This window comes from Ammospiza nelsoni, chromosome Z (genome assembly GCF_027579445.1).
Source record: "Ammospiza nelsoni isolate bAmmNel1 chromosome Z, bAmmNel1.pri, whole genome shotgun sequence".
Lineage (NCBI taxonomy): Eukaryota > Metazoa > Chordata > Aves > Passeriformes > Passerellidae > Ammospiza > Ammospiza nelsoni.
Window position 1 is genome coordinate 30,795,156 of NC_080669.1, and position 23,099 is coordinate 30,818,254.

The window sequence follows — 23,099 nt, forward strand, 5'->3', positions numbered from 1 at the left end:
CCTCAGAAAAAAACCACTTAGACTGAACAATTCTTCACATACTTAAGAATTTATTAATTTTCTTCTCATTATCTTGACCTAATTTACTTATATTGGGCCTGTGACTCTGTAGACCTATCTGAGACTCATTACCAACCACAGGAAAAGAAAATGGAAACATACAAGTCCAGAATAGAAGACTGACAGCTGTGGAAGATTGTGTTTTGATTCCATCATTAAATAGAAGGAATTCTTTTAAATTTTGGGGGCATTATTTTAAAAGAGGTATTCAGCATTATTTTTTACATGTAGAAAATAATGATACCTCTTCAAATTTAAAGTCTTCCTTGAACAGTGAGTGATTTTTTGGGTTATTCGTGATTGATTGTAAATACTTTTCTAAATGTAATATTCAAACCTTTTTTATTTGTTTGGTCTGGCTTACTTATGAGGTTAGCCCTGAGAGGAAAATTAAGACCGCTTTAGTGTGAGGAAACTGGTTTGTTGTTAAGCTAAGACAGTAATGATTTTTTATCTTCTTGTTACAGATAAGCTAGTATTACCTTCCTTGTGATTCAGACATTATCTTGAAAAGCATCTGCACAATTATGGGTTTCTATCTGAAGGTGTCAGTAATGTAACATGATAAATCTTTTTTTCTGGTTCCAGTGTGACTTTGTCCTGAAAACGTCTGGGCCACAATTTAACTCTTCACTGTAAGAGGTAGTGTTGATCTCTATTTGGGGTATTCTTTTTTAAGGGTTTGGTTTAGATACATCTCTGGTCTCTATAAATGGTAAACGATGGCAATAAAATTAGTTTTTTGGGTTTATGTAGTTTCCAGAAAAGAAGTGAAACCTTTCCCCTGAGGCCAACATCAGAAATCATTGTTTAGTTTGGATTTTCTCAATAATTTACAAAAGTGGGTGTAATGTAGTGATGTTATGCTAATCTATATCCTGGACATTTCCTGGAAAATGAAATCATGTGACTTGATTCATCCTCTAAATTCTCTTCCAAGGCTCAGAGACTAACAGTGGGCTGGAAGGAGGCATTTTCCATGTAGAGAGTGTCTTATTCATACAAGCTCACAACCTTCTCTCACCATGGAAGTGTTCCAGCATCAGCTACTCAGTCTTGTTGGGGCTCTGATCTGTTTGTGTACTCTGATAAAATGCATCAGATTCATGAGAGACTTTTCCATATGTCTGAAGTTCTTTGCCTTAGATTTTCTTTCAGTCAATGGGAGAATGGGCAGGTAAAGGAAATTGCTTCACTTTCTGCTTGTAATTGGGTGGTGGATTGTTACATAACTAATCAGGAATGGTTTTCCTTGTATTTTTTCTACCCTGTTCCTTCAGAATGAAACACAGTTTCTGATATATATGGTTTGCTTGGTTCCTTTTTCTTTTCTCCTAAAGCTTTGGGTTTATGAACTTGAAGGTTTTGTGTACTTGGGGAGAATAGAAAACTGGTCAGACTGGTAACAGTTCACACCCTGGTGTGTAGCTGTGAATTCTTTCCTTGTTGCTACTTCTGCTGTTTTCTCTCTGCTGCAAATGCTTTTATTTTAGTGGCATTGCCCAGATCCTCAGTTTTCTGGTCTGTGAAGCTGCTAGTTTATGTCTAGCATATGTGCTCCAATCTTCAAAGCAACTTCTCTTGTTCCTGCTGATGTCATTCCAGTGTGTTCTTTTCCAAATTACTGACCTATCCTTAATGATACCATTAATGAACTAAATTTACTTTAGTCTAAAATCTTCAAAAGCTGCAAGTTGGCAGTGTTTTCTAAGATAGTATGCATTCTTGTAGAATAACACAGAGTTTAACAAGCATCGGCTTCTTCCTATTGATTATTCATGTGTTTCTTAAGCTCATTAGATGATAAGTATAAAGCAGGGATGAACAGCTCCTGAGTTCCTTGGCTGCCAGTGTTGCTGATGGCAGCTTGTTGTTAAGAAATTACCTGAACAGTAGACTTGTATTTGATTCCTTCTTCCTGCATTAGAATTGATGGGACAAAATATACAAAATTATAAATACATAAAATACATCAATTAAATATATAATTAATTATTAAATATATGTTTAACTACCACATCTTCTAGTGGATTAATAAAATAAATCTATTCCTGTAGAAGACCTGCCTGAATACCACACACTTCTAAGGCAGTGCATAGGGCTCATTTTGACTTAAGTGAGGCAAAGACCTCCCTTCTGTGTATGAGATGAAGAACAGCATGTGGAACTTGCTGTGTAGAATCTTTCTTTTCTCTTCAGGTTGGAAGACTTGTTTCTTTCAATGAACCTTTATGCTGTGTTTCTATAAACAAAGTCTTCTGGCCCCAATAAAATTTATAAGGCTCAGATAATTTGTGTTATCATGTGGCACATGAGATTCTGAAAATCATGAAAATTAAAGTTGGCATGTTGACCGCTCTGGCTGTTCTTCTCTGCATGGTCACGCGTAGGATGGCCTTGGGACAGCCCGTGCTTCAAAGGACGAGTCTGGACTCTTCAGATTTTCAGCTTTCGAATTGTTATTATTTCTTACCTACAAAATTTTCTTTCAGCCCAACAGAGGTCTGACCAGCAAGGCAGCCAAGGGCACTCTGCCCTCCTGCTGGGTGGTCGTCTATTTTTATACTAAAGACTACATACATCATATTTACCTTTATTTCCCAATACCTTTCATCCATATTAGCAAGTGTACCTTCACCAAGGACCAATCCCAAAGCGCCAACATCACCACAGAAAATGGATGACAAGAAGAGGAAAGAAGAAGGACAAGACACGCCCTGATTCCTCCATCTTGTTTCCATAACCCCCCTGTACCAAAATCCCAAAATCTATATTTTCACCCTGTAAATACTTCATTCTTACACCGTTCATTTCCAAGTGACTCTCTTGTCCTCAAACAGGTGGCACATCCTTTGCAGGGTCAAAGTCCAACCACCAGGCGCTTCTGGCAACATTCCAGGATTTCCGAGCCCCCCCCCCAAGGGTTGTCTCTGTAACTCTGGACATCCGGAGTGATGTGCTGAGTTGCCACAGCATGTGGAAGCTTGTTTCTCAACAGACTCTTCACTTTTCATTTACAGGTCTGTTAGGAAACCGCTCCTTTATTGGGATCTCATTTCCCTGTGAAATCAGAGAATAAATGTTCTTCTGTTGGCAACACCTAACCATTCAAAACCACTTTGCTTTCTGTATCTCTGTTGACACAAAAGTCCTTAATCCACATTTTTTTTATATTGACTAGTTTTTCATTTGCTCTAAACCTTGCCAGGTTTACCTTGGAACTGCTTTGGTTATTTCTTTATTTCTAAGGTGTTAAGAATTTTTATTTTTATAGTTCCTCTCTTTATTTATATGCATAGTGTTTAAAGTTCAGGGTACTTTACAAATGCCAGGATTTGTTTATTTTCATAGTAAGACTAAATCCAAAAGTAAACAGAATAGTACAGCTCTGAAGAAAGAGCATTTTATAGGTGGCGGCAAGTTTGATGTGATCTTTCCTTACAGACAGAAGTCTTGTGTGAGAAATTGTTGTATCAGTTTCAGGTGGTCTTTATCTCCTACCATTCTGCCACCAGCATATAAATTCAAAGCTTGCAAAACAGAACTTGTGAAAATACATACATGGAAGAAAATTCTGCCAGCTCTTCAGCAATTGACTTGTTGCTTATGGACATCACTGAAAATGAGAGTAATAGCTACCTCCTGTACCACATGGACTACCTTGGGGAGAGATTTGCTTTAATGACAAAAAGTGCTGAATGAACTAAGAGATGCATTGGTCACAAGGAAAAATATTAGGAGACTGGTTCTATTCTTCAGTTGAGACATTTAGGTTGTATAATTCAGGAAATGCAGATGATGAAGATTGAACAATTCAGAAATTCAGAGATCCAAATGTAATCTGTATCATTTTTGCTTTCTCCAGTCATCACAGGAGCAGGAGATGGGATTGGAAAAGCATATTCCTTTGGGTAAAATAGATTGCCTACCTTTCGTTTTACCTTAACAAAATGACAATTGCTATCCCTCCATCAGTGTCTTCAAATTAGTAAAATTATTCTAGAATTCAAAGTTACTGTGACAAACATGGTCCTAATCTTTCTCTCATGTAGAACCAGAATAGCTTTAATCAGATTCTGAAAGGAAACAAGTGGTGCATTTCAGAGGAAGGTCATTTGCGGCTCAGTGGTCTCATCAAACCAGGGAACTAAAATGCGTGATTCAAAAGAGGGCCCATTGTCTGTCCAGAGAAGGAGGTCTCCTAAATTGTCCCTTTTCTCCCAGTTTCACAGCTAATCTGCAATGAGCTGGTCCAGTATTAACACACAAAATGTAATTTTGTAGCCTTTACACTTGCAAACACATACTGAAAGTCTTATCTGAAATAACCAATAAGGGAGAAACTTGTATAAATGAATATAAACTACAAGTTATGGAAAGTATAAGTAATCCAAATGGTTTAATTTAGAATCAGGAGCTCTAGGAGGCTGCAGGAGGAAGAGGGTCTTTGTGCTGTCCCTGTAGCTGCTGCTGTGCAGAGTCACTGCAGCAGTACTTTGCATTAACCCATGATGGTCAGCGCTGAGGGCAGGCTGGCCTTGTATTGTGTTGTACCAGCCCTGCTATTATTGATTGTGACTGAGCAGTATATTTTCTCCTTGGTGTCTTCTTTCTAAAGTGCCTCCCTTTCTAGAAGCTAAACAGCAATGAATCAAGAGTTGCTGTCTTCAAGGCTGAGGTGACTGGGTGGCAAAGAACATCCTGTAACATGCAAGAGCTTAGATGCGATGCCTTCTGCTCATAGATTATAAAATGTATTTCACAGGAAAAGAAAAAAAATTTGAATTGATTTAGAAGGTTTCTGCACTAGTATTTTCATTATGCATTGTTTAAACACCTAGACTGCCATTATGCATTGTTTAAACACCTAGACTGCCATTATGACTGCCATTGTTGGGAATGGCCATACAATAACTACTTTTGAAAGAGCATTGAATGTAGAACACTCAAAGACAAATACCAGGTATTAGAGACAAATACCAGGTATTAGAGTTTAACGTTTGGCATAGTTGTGAAAAAACCCATGTGAGAGAAGGGAAAATGCTATTTCCTGTCTACTCACTAAGTTGCAGTATTAATTAGTAAATGGGATGGGTCTGATGAATATATAGGTCAAGGGGAATGAGATGGGATCAATACAGGGGGAGCAGGTATCAAACATTTTTATCATGTCTCTGGGTGAAGTCCTCTGTTTATGAAGCGGAACTAATTTTCTGTGTGATATTTTATCCATGCGAAGGCCGCAAGAACCTGTAAATGTCTAGATTGGAGCTTGTCATTGTTCTGCTTTGTTTGGGCTGTATGGGTTATGCAAGAATAAATCCCATTAAATGGCCAGCTATAACATGTGAATGGCTGCATTATGCCATAAGAAAAAGTAAACCCACTGCTGTTCTCCTTTTAAACTTGGCTAGAGCTGGATAGATTCTGTGGAACATTTGTTCATTATTTTTGGCATTTGTGGGATGACTGAAAGTCATCTTTCTCCATGCTGAGATGTACCATCCTCTCCAGGTGGTCCCTTTGATTGAAGCTGCGCTCAGCTACTGCTCTGTGGGATAGACCCCAAGCCCACACAACGCAAACTCATAGTTTGGCGCATCATCTTGCTGGCTGAAGTAGAAGCACACACTTGTGTGTGGCTTGTAGATAAATAAATCTGATCCTTCTGTTTTAATATTTGTATGTCTTCAGAGGCTCTGGCTCAGTACTGCTGTCTTGCTGCTCTGATGTCAGGATGCAAAATTTTCTGATATTCTTCTGGTGTAGGTTCCTCTGGCATTATGTGCTGATGTGAAGGCAAGCCTTGTATGATGGACACAGTCTTATAGAGTTTGAGTTCTGATGTCAAGTGATGAATTTCTTTCTGATGCCCTCAGCTCAGGCATGGGACACAACTAATTTACGGACTCCACACTTTGTAGCATATGCTACAAGATTCTTAGGAGAGCTGGTTTTGTGTTTTGGAAGTCTGGTGGAATGAGGTTTCCTGTGTTTAGTTTTATGTAGAGATCCCAGTGAGTGGTTCATTGGATAAAACTCAGCAGGCAGAGGTCCAGAGACAGATTACAGTATCTACAGGTTCCATACTCCTATTTCCAGGGTTTATGCCTAGATACAGGACTCCACAAAGTCTCTTAAGCTCAAAAGCTGCCTGGGGCTGTATGAAGAACCTGGCAGCCGTGAGGTCTCAGAACACTACATTGTTGATGCCAGGACACAGACCTTTTGTTTCGCAAGCTTGTTTGAGAGGCAAATGTGGAACTCAAGTTTATCCTCTTCTGAATGATTATCCAGGCTTCCCTGAAGGCTCTACATGTATTTTGAATAGATCAGTTGTTTTGAATGACTGACCTTCTTGAAGATGAAGACCCTGACCTTTTAACAGGTTGCTGTGATGTCAGAGTGCTGGAATTTTGGATCTAGTTTGCTGTACGTACTTGAAAAGCCAGGCTTCTGTTACACTTGGTCCATGAGTTCTTGGGCTGGTAGGATTTAAACTCACCAGACTTCCAAGAAGAAAGAAAAGTAAGTCATCTGTGAGTCTGCTGCTGGTCTGTCACATCTCTACTCAAGGACTAGCATTTCAGGTACTGATGTAGTATTGTTTGTTCTGCTTTTGTGGTGTAGTAACTACAGATGTGCTTTACCACCTGTTACTGACGTAGCACCTCAGACATACTGGGTTTATAGACAAGGCCATGGCATACTCTGAGATTTATGGCTTGGCCTCTTCACCCTTCTCATGTGATGTCAGGGCATAAGCAGGGTGTGTTTTGGCTCATGTGGTCACCATTCTTGCTACTGTTAATAGGTCATCATTCTCTTATAAGTTAGGCCAGTGCTTGTGTTCAATCAGTGTTTCAGCAGACCATTTTGAGACAGACCACATTCATTTAAAATTAATACATTTCCTAATTTAACAGCTCCTTAAATCTTAAATATTTGTTTCTTGTCCTGAAATTCTGGGTAGTATTACCAGCAGTATAATACCTGTTAAATATGATCTTAATTTTCCTGTCCTGGTTGCAAAGTATTGTATTTTCTCCACTTGATCTTGGATTTATTCCTGGAAATACTGCTATTGTCCTTGCATTGCACAGATCATGCAGAGCTAGCAGGAAAATTGCTAGATCATCCTGCTCTGTCATCTCAGTTCTGGTCTGCTGGAACAAAACCAGGGTTGAAATATTTGAATCAGAATGAATGACTTTTTGATTTGTAGGGACCCTACAGTTCTGAATCCCAGTTAAAGAAAGACAAAAGGTGAAACATGGATCATATCAGTACAGTCCTAGGGAAGAGTCTCTTCTCTAGGAAGTTGAAGATTACTGTAGGCAGCTACAGATTACACAAAGCATTAATAAGGATTTCAAATTATTACATCTAATAACCCATGTAGAATATAAGGAATTTCTCAAGGTAAATGTAGCAGTCACATGCAGAAGCAGTCATGGTTTGAATTTAAACCTATCTCGCCTTTCACAAAGCTTTATTGTTTAAAAAATCAATTCAGACTGAGCTGTAAACACATGCTACAAAATGCAGAGGGATGTAATACTTGTTTAATGTAGGTTTGAACTTTCAATCATGCATTTTTGAGATCCCAGTGTGCTTGAATTTTCTTTATCATTAGCCCTATTTCTAAATGCTTAGTTGTCATGATTCTTTGTGGCTGATGTTGTTAATAATGTTCTTACATTTAGGCAGACTTGAGTCTCAGAAGCATTTTAGTCCTTTGCCACTGGGAGTCAGGATTTCCTAACATATGCAGCTTCCCATTACACACTGGCTGGGAGCCAGTGCTAATTCTTTACTGAGAAGGGAAACACCATTCTTTAACATCAAAGCCTTTGTATATTAGGAAAATTCTTTGTGCTAAAGACATCAACACTAAAAGTTACCATCATTTGAAATATTAAGCCAGGTTTAACCTTTCCTGCAGATGGCCAGGGAATTCTAAGCAAAATTGGTTTGTTTGCTCGAGGGTCTGTTTGTATCTCATGGTAATTACAATGTTCTACAAAACCTGTTTCTGGAAAGGATACACATTTTCTATGTGGATGAGGAAGTAAAAGAGACTAGTCAGAGACTAATCAAAAGAGACTAGAGACTTCCTTTGCCTTGACTTCTGGTTAGCCTGGTGCACAGCAACAAGAGAGGTTCCTCTCACCTGATAGGTAACACTTTCATAAGGTTGCTCTAAATATGTGCTTTTAGGTGAAATACAATGCAACCTTAGCAGTAAGAATAATTTTATAGTTAGGTTTTAGGAGGGGGTTTTCTATCAAATGACATACAGTGAAAAATGTATGATACTGAGAAACCCAGTGAAGCAGAACTTTTTTTATTTTGTGTATTATATGGCTGGCAATTTGTCTTGGGTCTGAAGATGCAAAAGTCTAAACAATCCCTGTGCAAACACCCCCAAATGACAGAAAGGAGCAACTGGAAAGACCCTGGAAACAGAGACCATATCTCTGACTGAAAATGCCTTGAGTCAAATTCCTTACAGACAATGGAAAATCTACCAATGTGTAGGCAATTATAGTTCACTACTTGAGAGCTTCAAGTGGAGTACTTAAAGCAGACTTCTGAAAACCCAAAGCACCCCAGTCTGTGCAGGTGCCCTTGGAGCCCTGATCAATTATGTTAGAGGATCTACGCAATACAGAATTGTGAGAAAGGCTGAATATGCAAATGGTTGTGGCTGATGCCTTTAGCAGGGCAATATCCCCTTGTACTCTTGATGGAGAAAATTTTTGAGCAAAGGTCCTTATTTCTTAACATTCTCTGCATTGCCTCATGAGAACCCAACAGGACAAACTGTTTCCTCAAATAGTTTAAGAAGAAAGTGTTGCAGTGAGTCAGCTATAGAAATGAATAGACCTTCAGTGGGTGGTCTTTGGCAGTCATTTCTTCTTCTAAGCAAATCAGAAAGTTCTTCCAGATGATACAAACTTAATGTTTTGTGATGGCTAATTTAGCTCTTTTTCTCCTTTCTCTCGCAGGCATTTTTCTAGTTTTAGTTTTATCTTTCTTTATAAACTCAGCTCAGCTGACAATTGTTAATAACTTCATTTCAAAAAATGGGGCCACGGCCCTTTCTCTGACTTTGCCTAAAAATCTGATGGGAATGGGGGGCCTCCGAAAATCAGGAGAAAACCATTCTATGTTTGTTCTGCACATGGTTACATGAAACTGACCATAAATGGATCGTTACATTAAATAGTGTTTGCAGCTATAGAATTCCAACTATTGCAAACGTCTTTGTGGATGTACATTTTTGTGACTCTATTTTGACTGTTTATGTCTATAATTCACCTTTTTTTCCTTTGATTTTTTAATATTTAGTTCTTTTAAATTTGCATCTAATTAAAAAATAAGAAAAAAACAGTTAAAATTTATCCATCAAACCTGCATCAGATCTAATTTATATTCAGTGAAAATTATTAAAGTCCAAATATTTTCTAACTGTTGGGCCTTCAATTCAATAGGCTTAATGTACTTCCTCAGGAAAAAAAATGATGATGGAAGGTGATGCTACGAAATGACTGGAAAGCCAGCAGCATGACTAGGCTCCGAAATAGAAATAGAACTAAAACTAAAACTAAAACTAAAACTAAGACTAAAACTAAAACTAAAACTAAAACTGTGTTTCTGAGAAATTCCATGTGATTTTCACTCCCTGCAGACTTTCATTTATTTGAATTTGGCTCAAATTATTTTTATTTTTCATATCATTGGGATTTGATTGTTGTCCAGTATATTTTTTTTTGTAAAGGTCCAAAATTATGCAGTGAAGAAAATATTCTGGAAGTCTCTAGAAGACTGATTATTTTTTGGCCTGATTTTAACTTCTGTTGTTTATCCATTAGGCAAGTGACAGGTGAATGAAAACAATTTCAAAATTCATTATTACTGTTTTTGCAAAACTTACAAAAAATTTTGTAAAAAATTGAAAGATCCTTCTTGTCTTACTATTTCTTAACAATTTTATATTCCTCTCTTGTACCTGGCAAGAGGTGAATTAACTATAGTGATGATAAGGAGAACTTTTGAAAAAATGAATTTGGTAAGCATTTGTCTCAAAATTATCCTCCCATTTACCAGGCTGGCTTTACAGGGAACTGCAAATCTTTTCCCTTGTTATCTAGCACAGCAGGCTGCTGGATATTGCTACAGCTGTACCTCCAAGTATTTCTCCAATACTAAGAACATCTTTATATTACTCTGTCCCTTGAGTTCTTCTAGACATGGATCACTCTAAAATATATGCTTACTTTCAAAGAGTGTAATGGGCTAAAAAAAAGTGAATGTGTGTTCTTTACTGCCTTTAACTGCCCTCAAAAATCTGTAAATACAGATAAATAGATTACCTTTAAAGTAGTTCTTGGAACAGAGCAGAGGAGGACTAAAAACAAAATCAAAGCACCAGGTTTGTTTTTTGGTTGGTTGGTGGGTTGGTTGGTTGGTTTTTTAAGGCTTTCAAATTACATTTGGCTCTTGATGAAACAGTTAAATAGAGTGCCTTTAGAATTAATGTTCCCTTTCTTTTCTTCAAAGGAAATTAACCATTAATCCTGGTGAATGTCTTGTATAAATACTTTAAGATTGACAGTTAGAATTTATTTAGGAGTCAAATGAGTTTTTATCCTCCATTAACTTTACAGATTGCTAGAATGAAAATCATTCTTTCCACTGTCTCTTTTTCTATACATGGTTTCTATCCAGCAGACTCCTTGATTTACATGTTTAAAAGTATGTGTCAACCCAAGACTATATCTATACAAGTTGGAAAGACTTTCACTTAAGAAGGCTTAGCAGCTGAGTCCAGCAGAGTACCATCAGGTCCAGGGAAGTTAACTAAGAGAGCAGCACATCTGTCTGGGATGTGGCAGACTTGTTTTCAACCTGCAGCTACCAAAATCAAGGAATGGACCCAGAAATTTTCTATCCAACGTGCCTCTCTCTTTCCTTTTTTTTTTTTTTTTTTTTTGGTGGGCTGGATAGGCTTGTTTTCTTTGGAAAGAAAGGGGTATCTGACAAGGACAGCTGTAAATTCTTCCACACTTTGACTGAGTACAAGGCCACCAACTGGACACCTTCCTGACTGAGGCCATACTGCTCTGCACTGTGTAGCAGCATGCAATGAAGGACTTGCCTGTCCTGCAAACACTCCTACACCTTCTGCACACATCCATGGCTTTTCAATTGCTCAGTGACAGCTCCAAGCTTCACTGACAGCAGCAGTGTTATCCATGTAATCCAAGGTGTGGGGAGATGTGTTGTGTGACCCCAGAAATCAGGCTACACTGATGAGATTTAGACAGTGTTCCACCTGGTTGTGGTCATAGCCTTTCCCACAACTTGCTGAAATAGGTGACAAATCCCAGTGAGGTGTTTCAATTGTTTTCAGCAAGTTTTAGCTGAAGTCCAGAGTGAGTCATTTGTTATTTATTGTGTCAGGTTGGAAATTAGTATCTTAGTAACAGATAGATGGCATGAACAAAAGGAAAGAGAGAAAAATACAGTGGCTCCATTTTCAAACTGACTGTATTATTTGCCTAATTATACTGCCACATCTGTTTGGATAGTGAGTGCTATAAATTAAAGGAGTCTAAACTGTGGGTAATTACAGACATCTCAATGTTTGGCTTTCCAAGTTCTGTGGGCCACAGGTGTGCCTGAGAACAGCACTCAGAGCTGGAGCCGGCAGAAATCCACAGTAAGAAAAACATTTCTCCAAAGACACACTGGAATTGAAAACTGGATTTCCATTCATTCAGACTGGAAAGCTCTTTTAAAATTAGATTAAAAATACCAAAGTAGGTGTTACAGAGGGCAGACAGAATCACTAGCACAGGTATACTGCTCATTTAACACATTCAGTACTGTGGCTGTGAAACATTGATCAAGCCACAATACCAGGGGATGAGAAATTATGGAATGCTACTAATTGCAGTCCTGTTTCATTTCTTCTGCTTACATTTCCTGAGCAAGCTGTACAGGCAGAGCTAGGTCCTGTTTGCAAAATACTCCCTTAGGATCCATTTATATGTTAAGGATCTGTACCATACTGTTGTTAAAGCCAAATAAACAAACAAACAAACAAATCCACTTCTGCAAGATACAAAATTCCTCAGCACAAGTGTGGTTGGGGTTTGTAGGGTTTGATTTTATTTTTTTATTTGTTCTGATTGGTTGTTTTGGGGTTGGTTTGTGGTTTTTTTTTTCTTTTGTTGGTGGTTTTTTGTTTGTTTGTTTTTGTGGTTTTTTAGTAGAAACAAGTATTTTTTAAATGAAAAATAAGGTATGTCATCCTCAGATACAATAAAAATACAGCTGTAGCACTTTAGATTAGCAGAGAACACAGTTAATGAATTTGGATTTGGTGATGCAGGAAACTATACAGAAATTATGTCGGCTACTATAGAATTAAGTAGTGAATAAAAAAGGAACCCACACAGCCAAGGACAAAATATACCTTACTCCCACAAAGACCTGTGAAGATGCTAATTCATTCAGCTGTCCTCCCTGCTATAGGCTGAGTTTCCAATCTGCTCTGCTGTGTCCTCTGGCTCTTGTCCTGCCTGCTCCAAGAAATAAGCAGGTAACATAGTGAGTTCACTGACTAGCATAAAACAACTCATCTCACAAGCCTTTCTGCATCCTAAAAGGACATTTAAAACTGTCTGTTGTGTCTTGCTGGTCCCTTAAGGTAAACTCCTCAATTTACTCTCCTATCTGTAAATTTCCACTGAATATGAACACCGCCTAAGATTTAGTGCTTCTCTCTTTATATTCAAATGTTGCTGTAGTACTTCAAGAAGGCCTTTCAAGATCAGTTCTTGGGCATTCATTTTGCTACATTGATTTTCAGAACATTTTTGTAACTCTCTAAACTATCTAAATAGGAGGGGAGTGATTCTGGAATGCTGTATATCCTAAACAACTTCATACTTCATTCTGATTTATTATCTTTTCGGTAAATTTCAAAAAGCAGCACATTATCCTATCTGACAGCAGATTCCCAAGTGGTCTAAGGCCAGAAGAAGTTAGATGTAAAAGTCTAAGAAATACATCTTATAACACATTGAACTAACTGAGTTGGTTCCACTTTTAATTTTCCTTAAATTAGTTTTTACTCCATGATTCAAAATAAAATAGAATAAAAAATTTTAAAGAAGAAAAAAGACAATAAACTGTCCTGGTGTTTGAAAAGCTAGGCTTTTTACTCTAGGACACTTAGGACTTTTAAACAGAGATGTAATGGCTTGAATCTTCAAAGACTATCATAAATCTGTCATAGGGAGGGAGAGACATAAGAAACATTGGAAATTGTTTTTTGGCTCTCTCCTTTGCAGAATTGCTATAATTTTCTGAAGAGCTATCCCTGGGTAATTCATTTGTCAGCATGAGAGTTTTATTGTTTTTTAATATATTGGTTTATTCTTATAAGAGATGGAGGAAAGCCATCTGGAGTACTTGTTTGTTGGCTGACAGTGCTGGTTGCAGGCATACAGTTCTGTACAGACAAGGAGTTGCAGAGAAAGTCCAAATGGCTTGTTTGATCCTCATTTTTATGTTGCTGTAGTTTTGGCTGCCCTTCTGATTGCCCACGAGAAGGATGGCCACAACATCACTATACTTTTTAAGACCATCTCGTTTTGTTTATAGAGCTCTTCAAACAGAAGGTCACTGTAGGTGTCTGCTCCAGCTGTTGCTCTGTTCTTTCCCACTCACTGCATTTACACTCACAATGTCCTTTTATTTATAGTTTCACCATTCACCCAGCCTGGGACCATGACGGGGTCATTTGCCACTAGAGTTGCTTTTATAGGTTGAAGGTTCAAAGGATGTTTTGTCCCTTTCTTACACAGAACTGCAGCTTAGAAAGAGGGCAAGAAAAAGGGCAGTCCTTCCTCCTTTCTTCTGTCATGGAGACAGATGTCCTCTAAAACTGCACACAAGATGCAGCACAGATTTCAGATCTGCAGTCAGTGTGCTTGCTGTTTCCTTAGACTTCATTACTTGAGTAGTGTAAGGTGTTCAAAACTTGCAGTTTGCGAAGAGCTTTGAGGGGCAAAGAGGAACAACTGGAAGGGAACAAGTTTATCTCATCCTCCACTCAAACAGAGGTTCTGATTTGTTGCAAATTGATCTGCTGGACCCAAAGCCAGCTTTCTGCATCCTTGCTCTCCCACAGGAGCTGGCACAGGGCCTCTTCTTAGTGAATGAGCACCAATGGATGAAACAAAATTTCTGGGTAATAATTCAGCAAGTCTGATTCCGATTCAAGGCAATGCTCTCTGTCTTCCGTATGATAAAATCAGAATACAGGCCAGCAAGAGACATTTTGCCAAAAGCCATGCACAATTTTTGCCATTAGTATGCACCTGAATTCCTGCCACTTGCAGAGAGCCTGCAATCTGATACTCTATTGACATTTCCAAGCTTTGCCTGTCACTTTTTCAGCAAACTTCATCTGGATTTCAGGTTGCCCATAAAACTTGAAAGCGGGTTTAGTAGCAAAAATTTACAATGTGAACATCTTGTTAGAGGAGACCTTATTGAGCCCTTTTAAAGGAGAGCCTTGCCTTTAAAAATGAGTAAATAAGAGTTTCTACTTCTTTTCCTCATGAAACTACATTGAAAATATGAACAGCAATAAATCAACTCCTGAAAAAAATGGCAATGTACAGCTGGGCTCCCCTCCTGCATAGAAATGACATTGGAAAAATCACACACATTTCCCTTTCCTTTCTAATTGACCTTGTAAAATTTAAGCTATAGCCTCCCTAAAATGCCTTTCAGTGCTGCAAAATCCCAAGAAAGGTTCAGACTATGAGAGGGCAAATGTTAAAATAGGCAAGGAATTTTTCAAAAATAATACAAAAAGTGCTGCATCCCATCCATCCTTGTTTACCCGTCCTCTTGTGTAAAAAGATAAGTTCCACTTGTTAAAATGCTTATCTTATCCATCAAAATTATTTCAAACTGTTCAGCAAAGCTGTGCTTGTGTAGGGGATCTGGCATCCACATTCATTTGTTTAATGTATGCTGACAGTGTTCATCTATAAATATTACGATAACAAGGGGAAGAAGTCCTGTGTGTCTTATTTCTGAATTTGTTTTGCTTTACCTTACTGAAGGACTAAAGTTCTTCTTACAAGACCTAATGTTGTTTAGGTCATGTAAGAAAAATTCCATTGATTGAATCCTTCCTATATTTGCCAGGCCATTTTCCTGAAAACAGCTGGGTAGAGTGGGAGTGTTATGCTTGTGTTGTATTATTTCTTAGAGTAAGAATGTTGAAAAAATTGCTTGATGTATGATGGACATTACTTAGCAAGACATCTGGTTGTTTCTCTCATTACTTATTACAGCTCCCCCTCTTTCTCTGTAGATGCAAACTGAGGTTTTCTTGGCTGGTTGGTCTTTGGTTTTGGGTTTTTCTTTAGTTACAGAGCTGGCCACAGATCAAAAGGTGAAGGTTATACAAGCTGATTTCACTAAAAATTCAGTGTACAAGAACATTGAAAAAGATCTGAAGGACTTGGATACTGCTGTTCTGGGTCAGTCATTAAGGTCTGTTAATTGACAAGAATTTTATGGCTGTGGTGTATTTAACAGACCATTGTATAAATGATGTGTTGTAACAACTTGTTAGCCAATGCTTAAAATCAAATATACATAATGAGTCTGTGGCTCATTATCTGGTATGACTCATGAAGCAACAGTGAAAAGATGGGGTTTTGGAAGGTTTTTTTGTATTTTAAAGAAAGTCATCCTTTTAATAGTGAGAGAAATGAAACAACAGCAGCAATACACAAACAGCTTTAGCAGCGGTCTGTTTTTCTGTTCCCTCAGTATCAGTGACCTCAGTGAAAACAAAACTTAATGCTAAACAGTGTTTCTCCTCACATGTAGCTCACAATCTTGTGAATCTTGAAGAGAAGCACTTTGTTTAATTAGAGGAACTATGCACTTTGTCTAGATTTGATTCTTAACATTGTATTTTCCCTGACTAGTTAGCAATGTTGGAATGCTTCACAATCCTATTCCATGCCATTTCCTTAATGGAACAAACATAGAAGAATTAGGATTATTCTGTAGATTTCATCTTCAAATGTAACAATGAGGAATGGTAATTCATTGAACAAGGCACAGATTTTGCCCCTGCTACAAGCAAGTGTTAACTGTTCAGTTGGGTTGGAAACGAGCTGGGCCTGAAAAAGCATATTTTGATTTGGGTTTAATGCTTGGAAGAGCTTGAAAGAGAAGAAGAATGGTAGTTTTCAGCTAAATTGCAGGAAGCATCCAGTGATAGAGGGGAGAGTGCAGCTGGCCTGGTTGGAACAGGGATTAGCAGACCTCCCTTCATCCCTGCTGGCTGGTAGTGTAATGGGGTCCAGTCCATTCACAGCCACAGCTGAAAATATTGGGTTCTTGTTAGTGTTATTAAAACTTAGCTTTTTTGAGACATATTGCTTAAGTATGTGGAAACAAACAAACAAACAAACAAACAAACAAACAAATTTTTAAAAAAAGAAAAGAAAGAAAATAGAGAGAAAAAAGAAACCTCATTTAAGTGCTGTTTACTTTGTGGAGGAATTAATTTACAGTGGTTGAATTGAGTGACAGGATTAAGGATGTGATCAAGTACTCCATTGTCTTATTGTTATTTGCCTCTATATCGCTTGCAATGAAAAGGCCAGAATTTCTAAGTGTGTATCTTCCTAGCACTTCTCTCAGGATTCATTCAGTTTTTATGTCATCTTCTCTTCCAAATCAGAGAATCTCAGGCAGGCTGCTTCTGTCAAACTCTCGTTTTAGGATGAGTTTACTGTTTTGTTGCTTCCTGCTGAACCTTGTCAACTGCAATATTATTTCTGTTCCAGGTAGATATGTGACACCTTCCTATCTGTTCTGGGGCTGTAGTGTAATTCATTAAAAAGTGCATTACTAGCTTTTCTATGTATTATAATTTAATTCATCAGCAGACAGTGATTTTCAGCAGGACTATCAGTGTTAATTTAAGGAACCCACCTGTTTCTATTACCTGTGAAATATTTTGATCAGAACTGACTGGAAAATTCTTAACACAATTTCTCAGTTGAAACACATCCTTGCACTACAGCTGAAACACTTAAAACATTTCACAAATCATTTTTGTTTTGGTATGCAGGGAGATTTCCATCAGAATTAACATTTTCAAGACAGGTAAATCTGTAGTTTGAATTTTAGCACCGTGCATTTTTTTTTGGTCACAATTCTCTTTTGCCAACATATTTTTGTATCAATGCAGGACAGAAACTCCAGAATCTATCTCCTGATTCTGTATTGTTACCCCTTAGTGCTAATTTTGGTCAGCTCCTTCCCCTCCAAGAACATTTAGTATTTCATGCTTTTCAACTCTGATTAAGATTTGTATTGCTCTGCTGTTTGCAAGCAGCATGTTAACATGAACATGAGCAGAAGATCTCAACCTTGACTTTCATGCCTTTCATGTCTTTCTAAAAATGACATGAAAATTAACAGCAGATGTTTGTCCCTCTCTGGCTTTCAAAATTTACATCCCAAATTTGTACTGCTGCTTAATGACTTAAGATAATAAATCATGTAATACCAGTCAGTGGAAGCAAATTCTGTAAGTAGCTTTGTGACATTTCTGCTCACAGGATATAGGATCTATTCTATTTCTGTATCAAAAGAACAGAAATATCTGCAATATCTGAATGCTATATATATATGCCATTCTGTACCCTCTTGATCTGGATACAGGAGGTTTTTCTTTTTGTCATTTCCCACGTTACCTATATTTCAGAATCAACCTCTTTTGTTTTTGCAGTGCCTGGGCATTGCTTACCCCATTGCTGCAACCACATCCTTTTCAGTGTTCCGCGAATATTCACTTTTCTCCAAATTACAGAGAAGAAAGTATTCTCCTAACCAGCATTCCTCATGGTTAGGTTCAAATAATCTTTAAATCTTTTTGGATTTCCTTTCCCCTCCCTGTCTGGATTCCTGCTAGATCCCGTTCACCATTTCTCGCAGTGTAATGCCTGAGGTCCAGGTATCCTGGCTCCCACAGATGTCAGTGGGATTTTCAGCACTGCAAAAGAAAGACCTTTTCCCATGTTTATTTGGAAATTCCTCTTCATCCAAGCTGATGCGACTGACTGTGTTTTCAGCCTTGTCAACCCCACTCTGCTCCTACTATCCTCTTGAGCACAATAACACTACTGAAAAAAATATCAGGAAATAACAAGTATTCAATTAAACTGTGCCATTAATTTGCACTACTTTTCACTACTGCCCTTTTCAAGTTAGGTCACACTGCTGTCCTGACACAATTCATAGTGTTAGTATGACTTTTTCCTGGTACTTGGGCTTCCTATCAATAATACCCTTCAAAAGCGCGAAGAAAAGCTGATTTCTTATCTGAAAAATGAATCTAATTTCACTTTAAAAATCAGATTCATGGTTAAGTCTATTGCTAAAATAAGAATGAAAAAATAATAAAATAATTAGCACTAAAAAAGATCCTAAAGCTCTTTCTGGTTGCAGAAAAAATTATATATTTTCCTGATTTTCTGCAATTTCTGATCCAGCTAGAGGCAGAAGTGAAAATGCAAAAAGAACATGGAGTTGACTTTCTCCTTGCAGTTATGATTCCATGTTGAAGAATTATGAAATTCAGAAACTGTTGAAAAGCTTTCAATAAACCTAAGACTCTCTCACTGCTTAGAAGGATAACCTTTGGAGTTTTTCAACAACTCAGATGATTTTCAGGCCACAAGCATTTCTAAAATATTTTCCAAAATGTGGAATGTGCCATATTTTAGCTATTTGAGCTGTATATATATGGCTTGATCAAGTGAAAAAACTTGTTATTAAAATAAAATCAGTTCAAAAATGCTGTCAGGAAGATGAGGAATTGAAAGAATTCTTAAAATACTTGTCATATAGTTGACAAAAATTGTTTTGAAACAGAGGCAAGCAAGGTATTTTTTCTATAACTTTGAACTGTGTTAAGCTTCTACCTTCAATGCCTTTAGTGGTAGTTAGGATTTTTCATTAACTTCTGAACTTCACAGTCTATCAATCAGTAAGATATCTTCTACTTCTGTTATTGCTCTATGATTATATGTATAGGAACTCCCACAAATTGTCAGTCAATTGTAGAACAGAGCAGAAAACAAAATATGTATCTGTCCCCAGTTAAAAATGTGTGGCAGAAATAGAATAGGATGTGATGGGCCTAACAAAGCAAGAAACAGCATTTGAATATATTATCTATTCTTCTAAGAGTGGTAGATTGGCTTGGAATAATGCTTTTCAAGCTCTGGAAATACCCATATTACTAATCAGAGACATTAATTCAGCTGTGCGATTAAGGATCTCTGTCCTCTTTTTGTACTATGTGTATTTTAGACATGGGGTCCTTAAACTAGAAGTTTGGCTTTTTGGGTGGAATTTCTAGAAAATATTGTTAAATACTCTAAATTTTAGAGGCCAGTACATGCTTTTAGTTTTGGCAAAAAAAAATATTTCTTATTGTTTAATTTTCATTTTGTTTTGTTTTGTTTTTCCTTGTTGTTGCTAAATGCATTGGGTTTCAGTGATGTGTACAGGGAGTTGTGAATGGGGAAGCTAAAGCAACAGATCCATGGAACAGGAAAAAGAATGTGCTGGCTAAAGAGCAAAGGGGATCTGCCAATTATTTAGGAGAATAAGAACTTTCCTCTGATGACAGACTTTTTTGTCTGTACAATTGCATGTACAATGTCCCCATGGTTCTGATTGCAGCAGGCATTCAATTTTCACTTATGACATTACTCCTGTCTGGTTTAGACCAAACTAAACTGTAAAAAGGGGGTCTTTTGAAGGCACATTTGACAGTATAATAGGAGACCTATGCCTTCTGGGGAAAAAATTGTTTTCTGCTCATGCAGAAATATACTACTATACTTTTACTATAATCCTGTAAAGTGTAAACAGAATGTAACTGTTTAAATTAAATTTCAGTCAGAAAGTTCTAATTCTGAATCTGTCCTCTGGTCTGAGTACTTTCCCTTGTCCATTATATACAACGTACTCAGCTGCTAAGGTAAATCTTTCACATTGCTTTATGAAGAAATCCCCATTAAGTGTTTATCAAAGCATTGTATCAGTATAACAAATGGTCAGACTATAAATAGCATTGCTCCATTGAAATAATGAAGTAATGTAAATTAGCAATACCTGACAACCAAAAATGAGTGAAACACTGTAAATGAAGTCAGCTCAGGGTATGTCTGATTCTTGGAATGATTTTGCCTTTGATTAATAGTATTATACCTGTGCTCACAATTTGTCTTCATTCTGGAAAGTTATGAATTTTACTAGGCTCATTTATGTAGTTTATTTAAAATTGTAGATGCACAAAAGTGCTAGGTTTTGCTTATGGAACCAAGAATAAAATTTCTGGTAGGTGACTGGTGAGTTGCCTAACTTCATAGATTTCACCTAAATTTTTGCTCTGAATTTGAATCCATGAACTCACAAAAGTGAGGAATGAACGATTTTGAGTAAAACTCCAAAAGTAACATGATCAGCTCAGGTTTCCTTCAAATGAAAAATTCTAATGATATTTTCTTAAATGTAGCTAAAGTTTAGATTGGCAAAAAAAAAAAAAAAGAAAAAGAGCTATTCTTGGTAAGAATATATAGTTTTCTATTTCCTTTTTCCCCTTTTATGTAGATCCCTCATTGCTCAAAATTTGAACTTCATTAAAACCAGACAATTTTAGTTCCTTAAAAATGTTTACTTAACATTATTTCCAAATGATATAGTACATTAGTAGGGTTATGTTGTCTACTTGTCTTTTTACATTCTCAGGTATCTTTTGACTTTGATGTTTCTTTTGTTTTGGCTTGGTGTTTGTTTTTGTTAGTTCATTTGTAATATTTTTTTAGTCCTCTGGAGGGAAATTATTTTACTTGTCAACATTATATCATCCAATATCATGACAGTGTTGACGTTACAGTTTTAAGACTATCAAATGATGGGTTTGGAAAACAGTCTTTTTTTTTCTTTACTTTTATATTTTTCATTACAGAGGAGCAATTCAACCTCATCAGGTGTCTGACTATTTCTCAAAGATCTAACTCCTAAAATCTCTCTTGAAAGAATCTCAACATTTGCACAAAATTAGTATGTGCATACTCTTCATGGTGTGGAGAAAAAGTTAAATAAATCTAAAAGATTGAAGCTAAAACTTACCTTCAAATTCAGAAATACTTGACTTTGAAACATTTATCTGTAGGTTATGCTACCAGCTAAATACTGAAGGCACGAGTTTCATTTTGCTCCACTTTTCATTGCAAAAGAAACAACAAGTGCAAGTGTCCGACTGGCACAGTAGAGATCATCCAGAGCACAGAGCCACATGAAACAATAGCTAGAATAAGTGGGACTCTACTTTTTCATTAAAGTGCCAAAGCTTCCAGTGCAGTCTGCAGTAACACTTGTTGCATGTCCAGCTCAGGACAGTGCCAGGTTCCATCTTTCCTGGTGCAGAGAAAGAGTCAGCCTCGCCCAGGTGTACCAGCAGAAACTGCATCTTGAAAACTTCATTTCTGTGCTTCCCACCAATGCCCTGGGCCTTAGATTGTACAATGCTAGGCCATTTGTGCCAAGGACATGTTCACACTTATTTCTGAGGATAGTGAAAGCACTGAGCTTCCTATGCTAATGTTTTGTTTTGTTTGGTTTGGTTATATTCTGTCTAGGCTTTTATAAACACTTCTACAACCACTGCAAGCGGAGTATAAGGCAAAGGGAAATATCATACAGGTGTTGCTGCATCTTGCCATATTAGCCTTCATTTTAGCAAATTCTTCAAGAATGTTTGAGATGTCTAAATCTGCGTTGTGTAGCTGTCCTCAGTGAACTGCTGGGTGACTCTACAATATTTTTGTCTCCCTCTATATGCAGCTTGTTTCCTTATGTCACCATAGTACTATCACTGATTCCATATAGTGCCCTAATACATTGCAAACATCAGTTAGAATATGTCAGATGCTATGGGATTCTGCAGAGTGCCTTATGTAAGTATTAGATGGCATTACACTGTTGTTATAATTTTTTTTTTATTTTAGATACTGATTCCTTATGGTGTTTCTGCTCCAATGTACCAAAACCCTTGTGTTATTACAAAGACAGCAGAAGAGTTTCTTAGTGAATCACTGGAGTATGTCACCTTTGGAGATGAGATTTTGGATGTTTCACCCGTGAAATTTTGATTGAATTTGGGTGTGTGTAAATGTCTTCCAAAGACTCCAGCCAAGTCTGTCTGGGCTCAGCCTGCTCTTTTCACTTTTTTGTAGACCTTGGATATTAAATGAGAAAGAGACAATCGGTTGTTAGAGCTAATATGGCACCAGTAAAATATGAAGAGAGGAATACACAAGTAAAACGTAGTGGTTACAGCATGGTATGGTTTTCTCTGCTCATGAGCCTTGAGTGAGCTTAGTTTCATGTCTGGTTAGTCTTTGTCCTCCCTCCAGCTGCCTGTTTTCATGACCTTGCTAAGGAATTTTCCAAGACCTCTACTCCTTCAGAAAAATTGGCCAGCAATTTCAAAAGTTTTTAGTGGGGGAGAGGAAGGACATAAAACCTGAATGTACTATCACAAAGACATCATTTCCTTGGATACCATGCTAACAAAATAGAGTAAATATTTATACACAGCAGCTGTTAATGATGAGCATTAAATGAAATTGTAAGAAAGGCGACAGATTTGCTGAAGGCACAGGAATTAACATTTTCCTCCAAGAGAAATGTGGTTACTGAAAGCCTGAAGTAAAAGCTTTTGTGGGCCTCATATAGGCTCTAAGAAATTTATATTACCATTTTAACATAATCTTAAAGGTCACCAATAATTATACTTATTAATAAAATGATAATTTGCTTTATTTCCATCTTGTTCACAGTGTATTTTCATGCTTTCAGTGAGTGTTTTGTGTCTTTGGTTTCTTTGGAAATTTGCA

General features: G+C 37.3%; 1 protein-coding gene across 1 annotated transcript; it reads left to right on the forward strand.

The window, feature by feature from the left end:
• Positions 1-1,085: 1,085 nt before the first annotated feature.
• Positions 1,086-22,372, forward strand: HSD17B3 (hydroxysteroid 17-beta dehydrogenase 3). The gene is given in 13 exon segments (XM_059493184.1): positions 1,086-1,171; positions 1,173-1,237; positions 3,926-3,970; positions 10,074-10,145; positions 15,525-15,638; positions 16,095-16,161; positions 16,930-16,972; positions 19,036-19,070; positions 20,095-20,176; positions 21,840-21,853; positions 21,855-21,903; positions 22,209-22,320; positions 22,323-22,372. Coding segments are annotated over 13 exon segments (834 nt in total).
• The last annotated feature ends 727 nt before the right edge of the window (positions 22,373-23,099 follow it).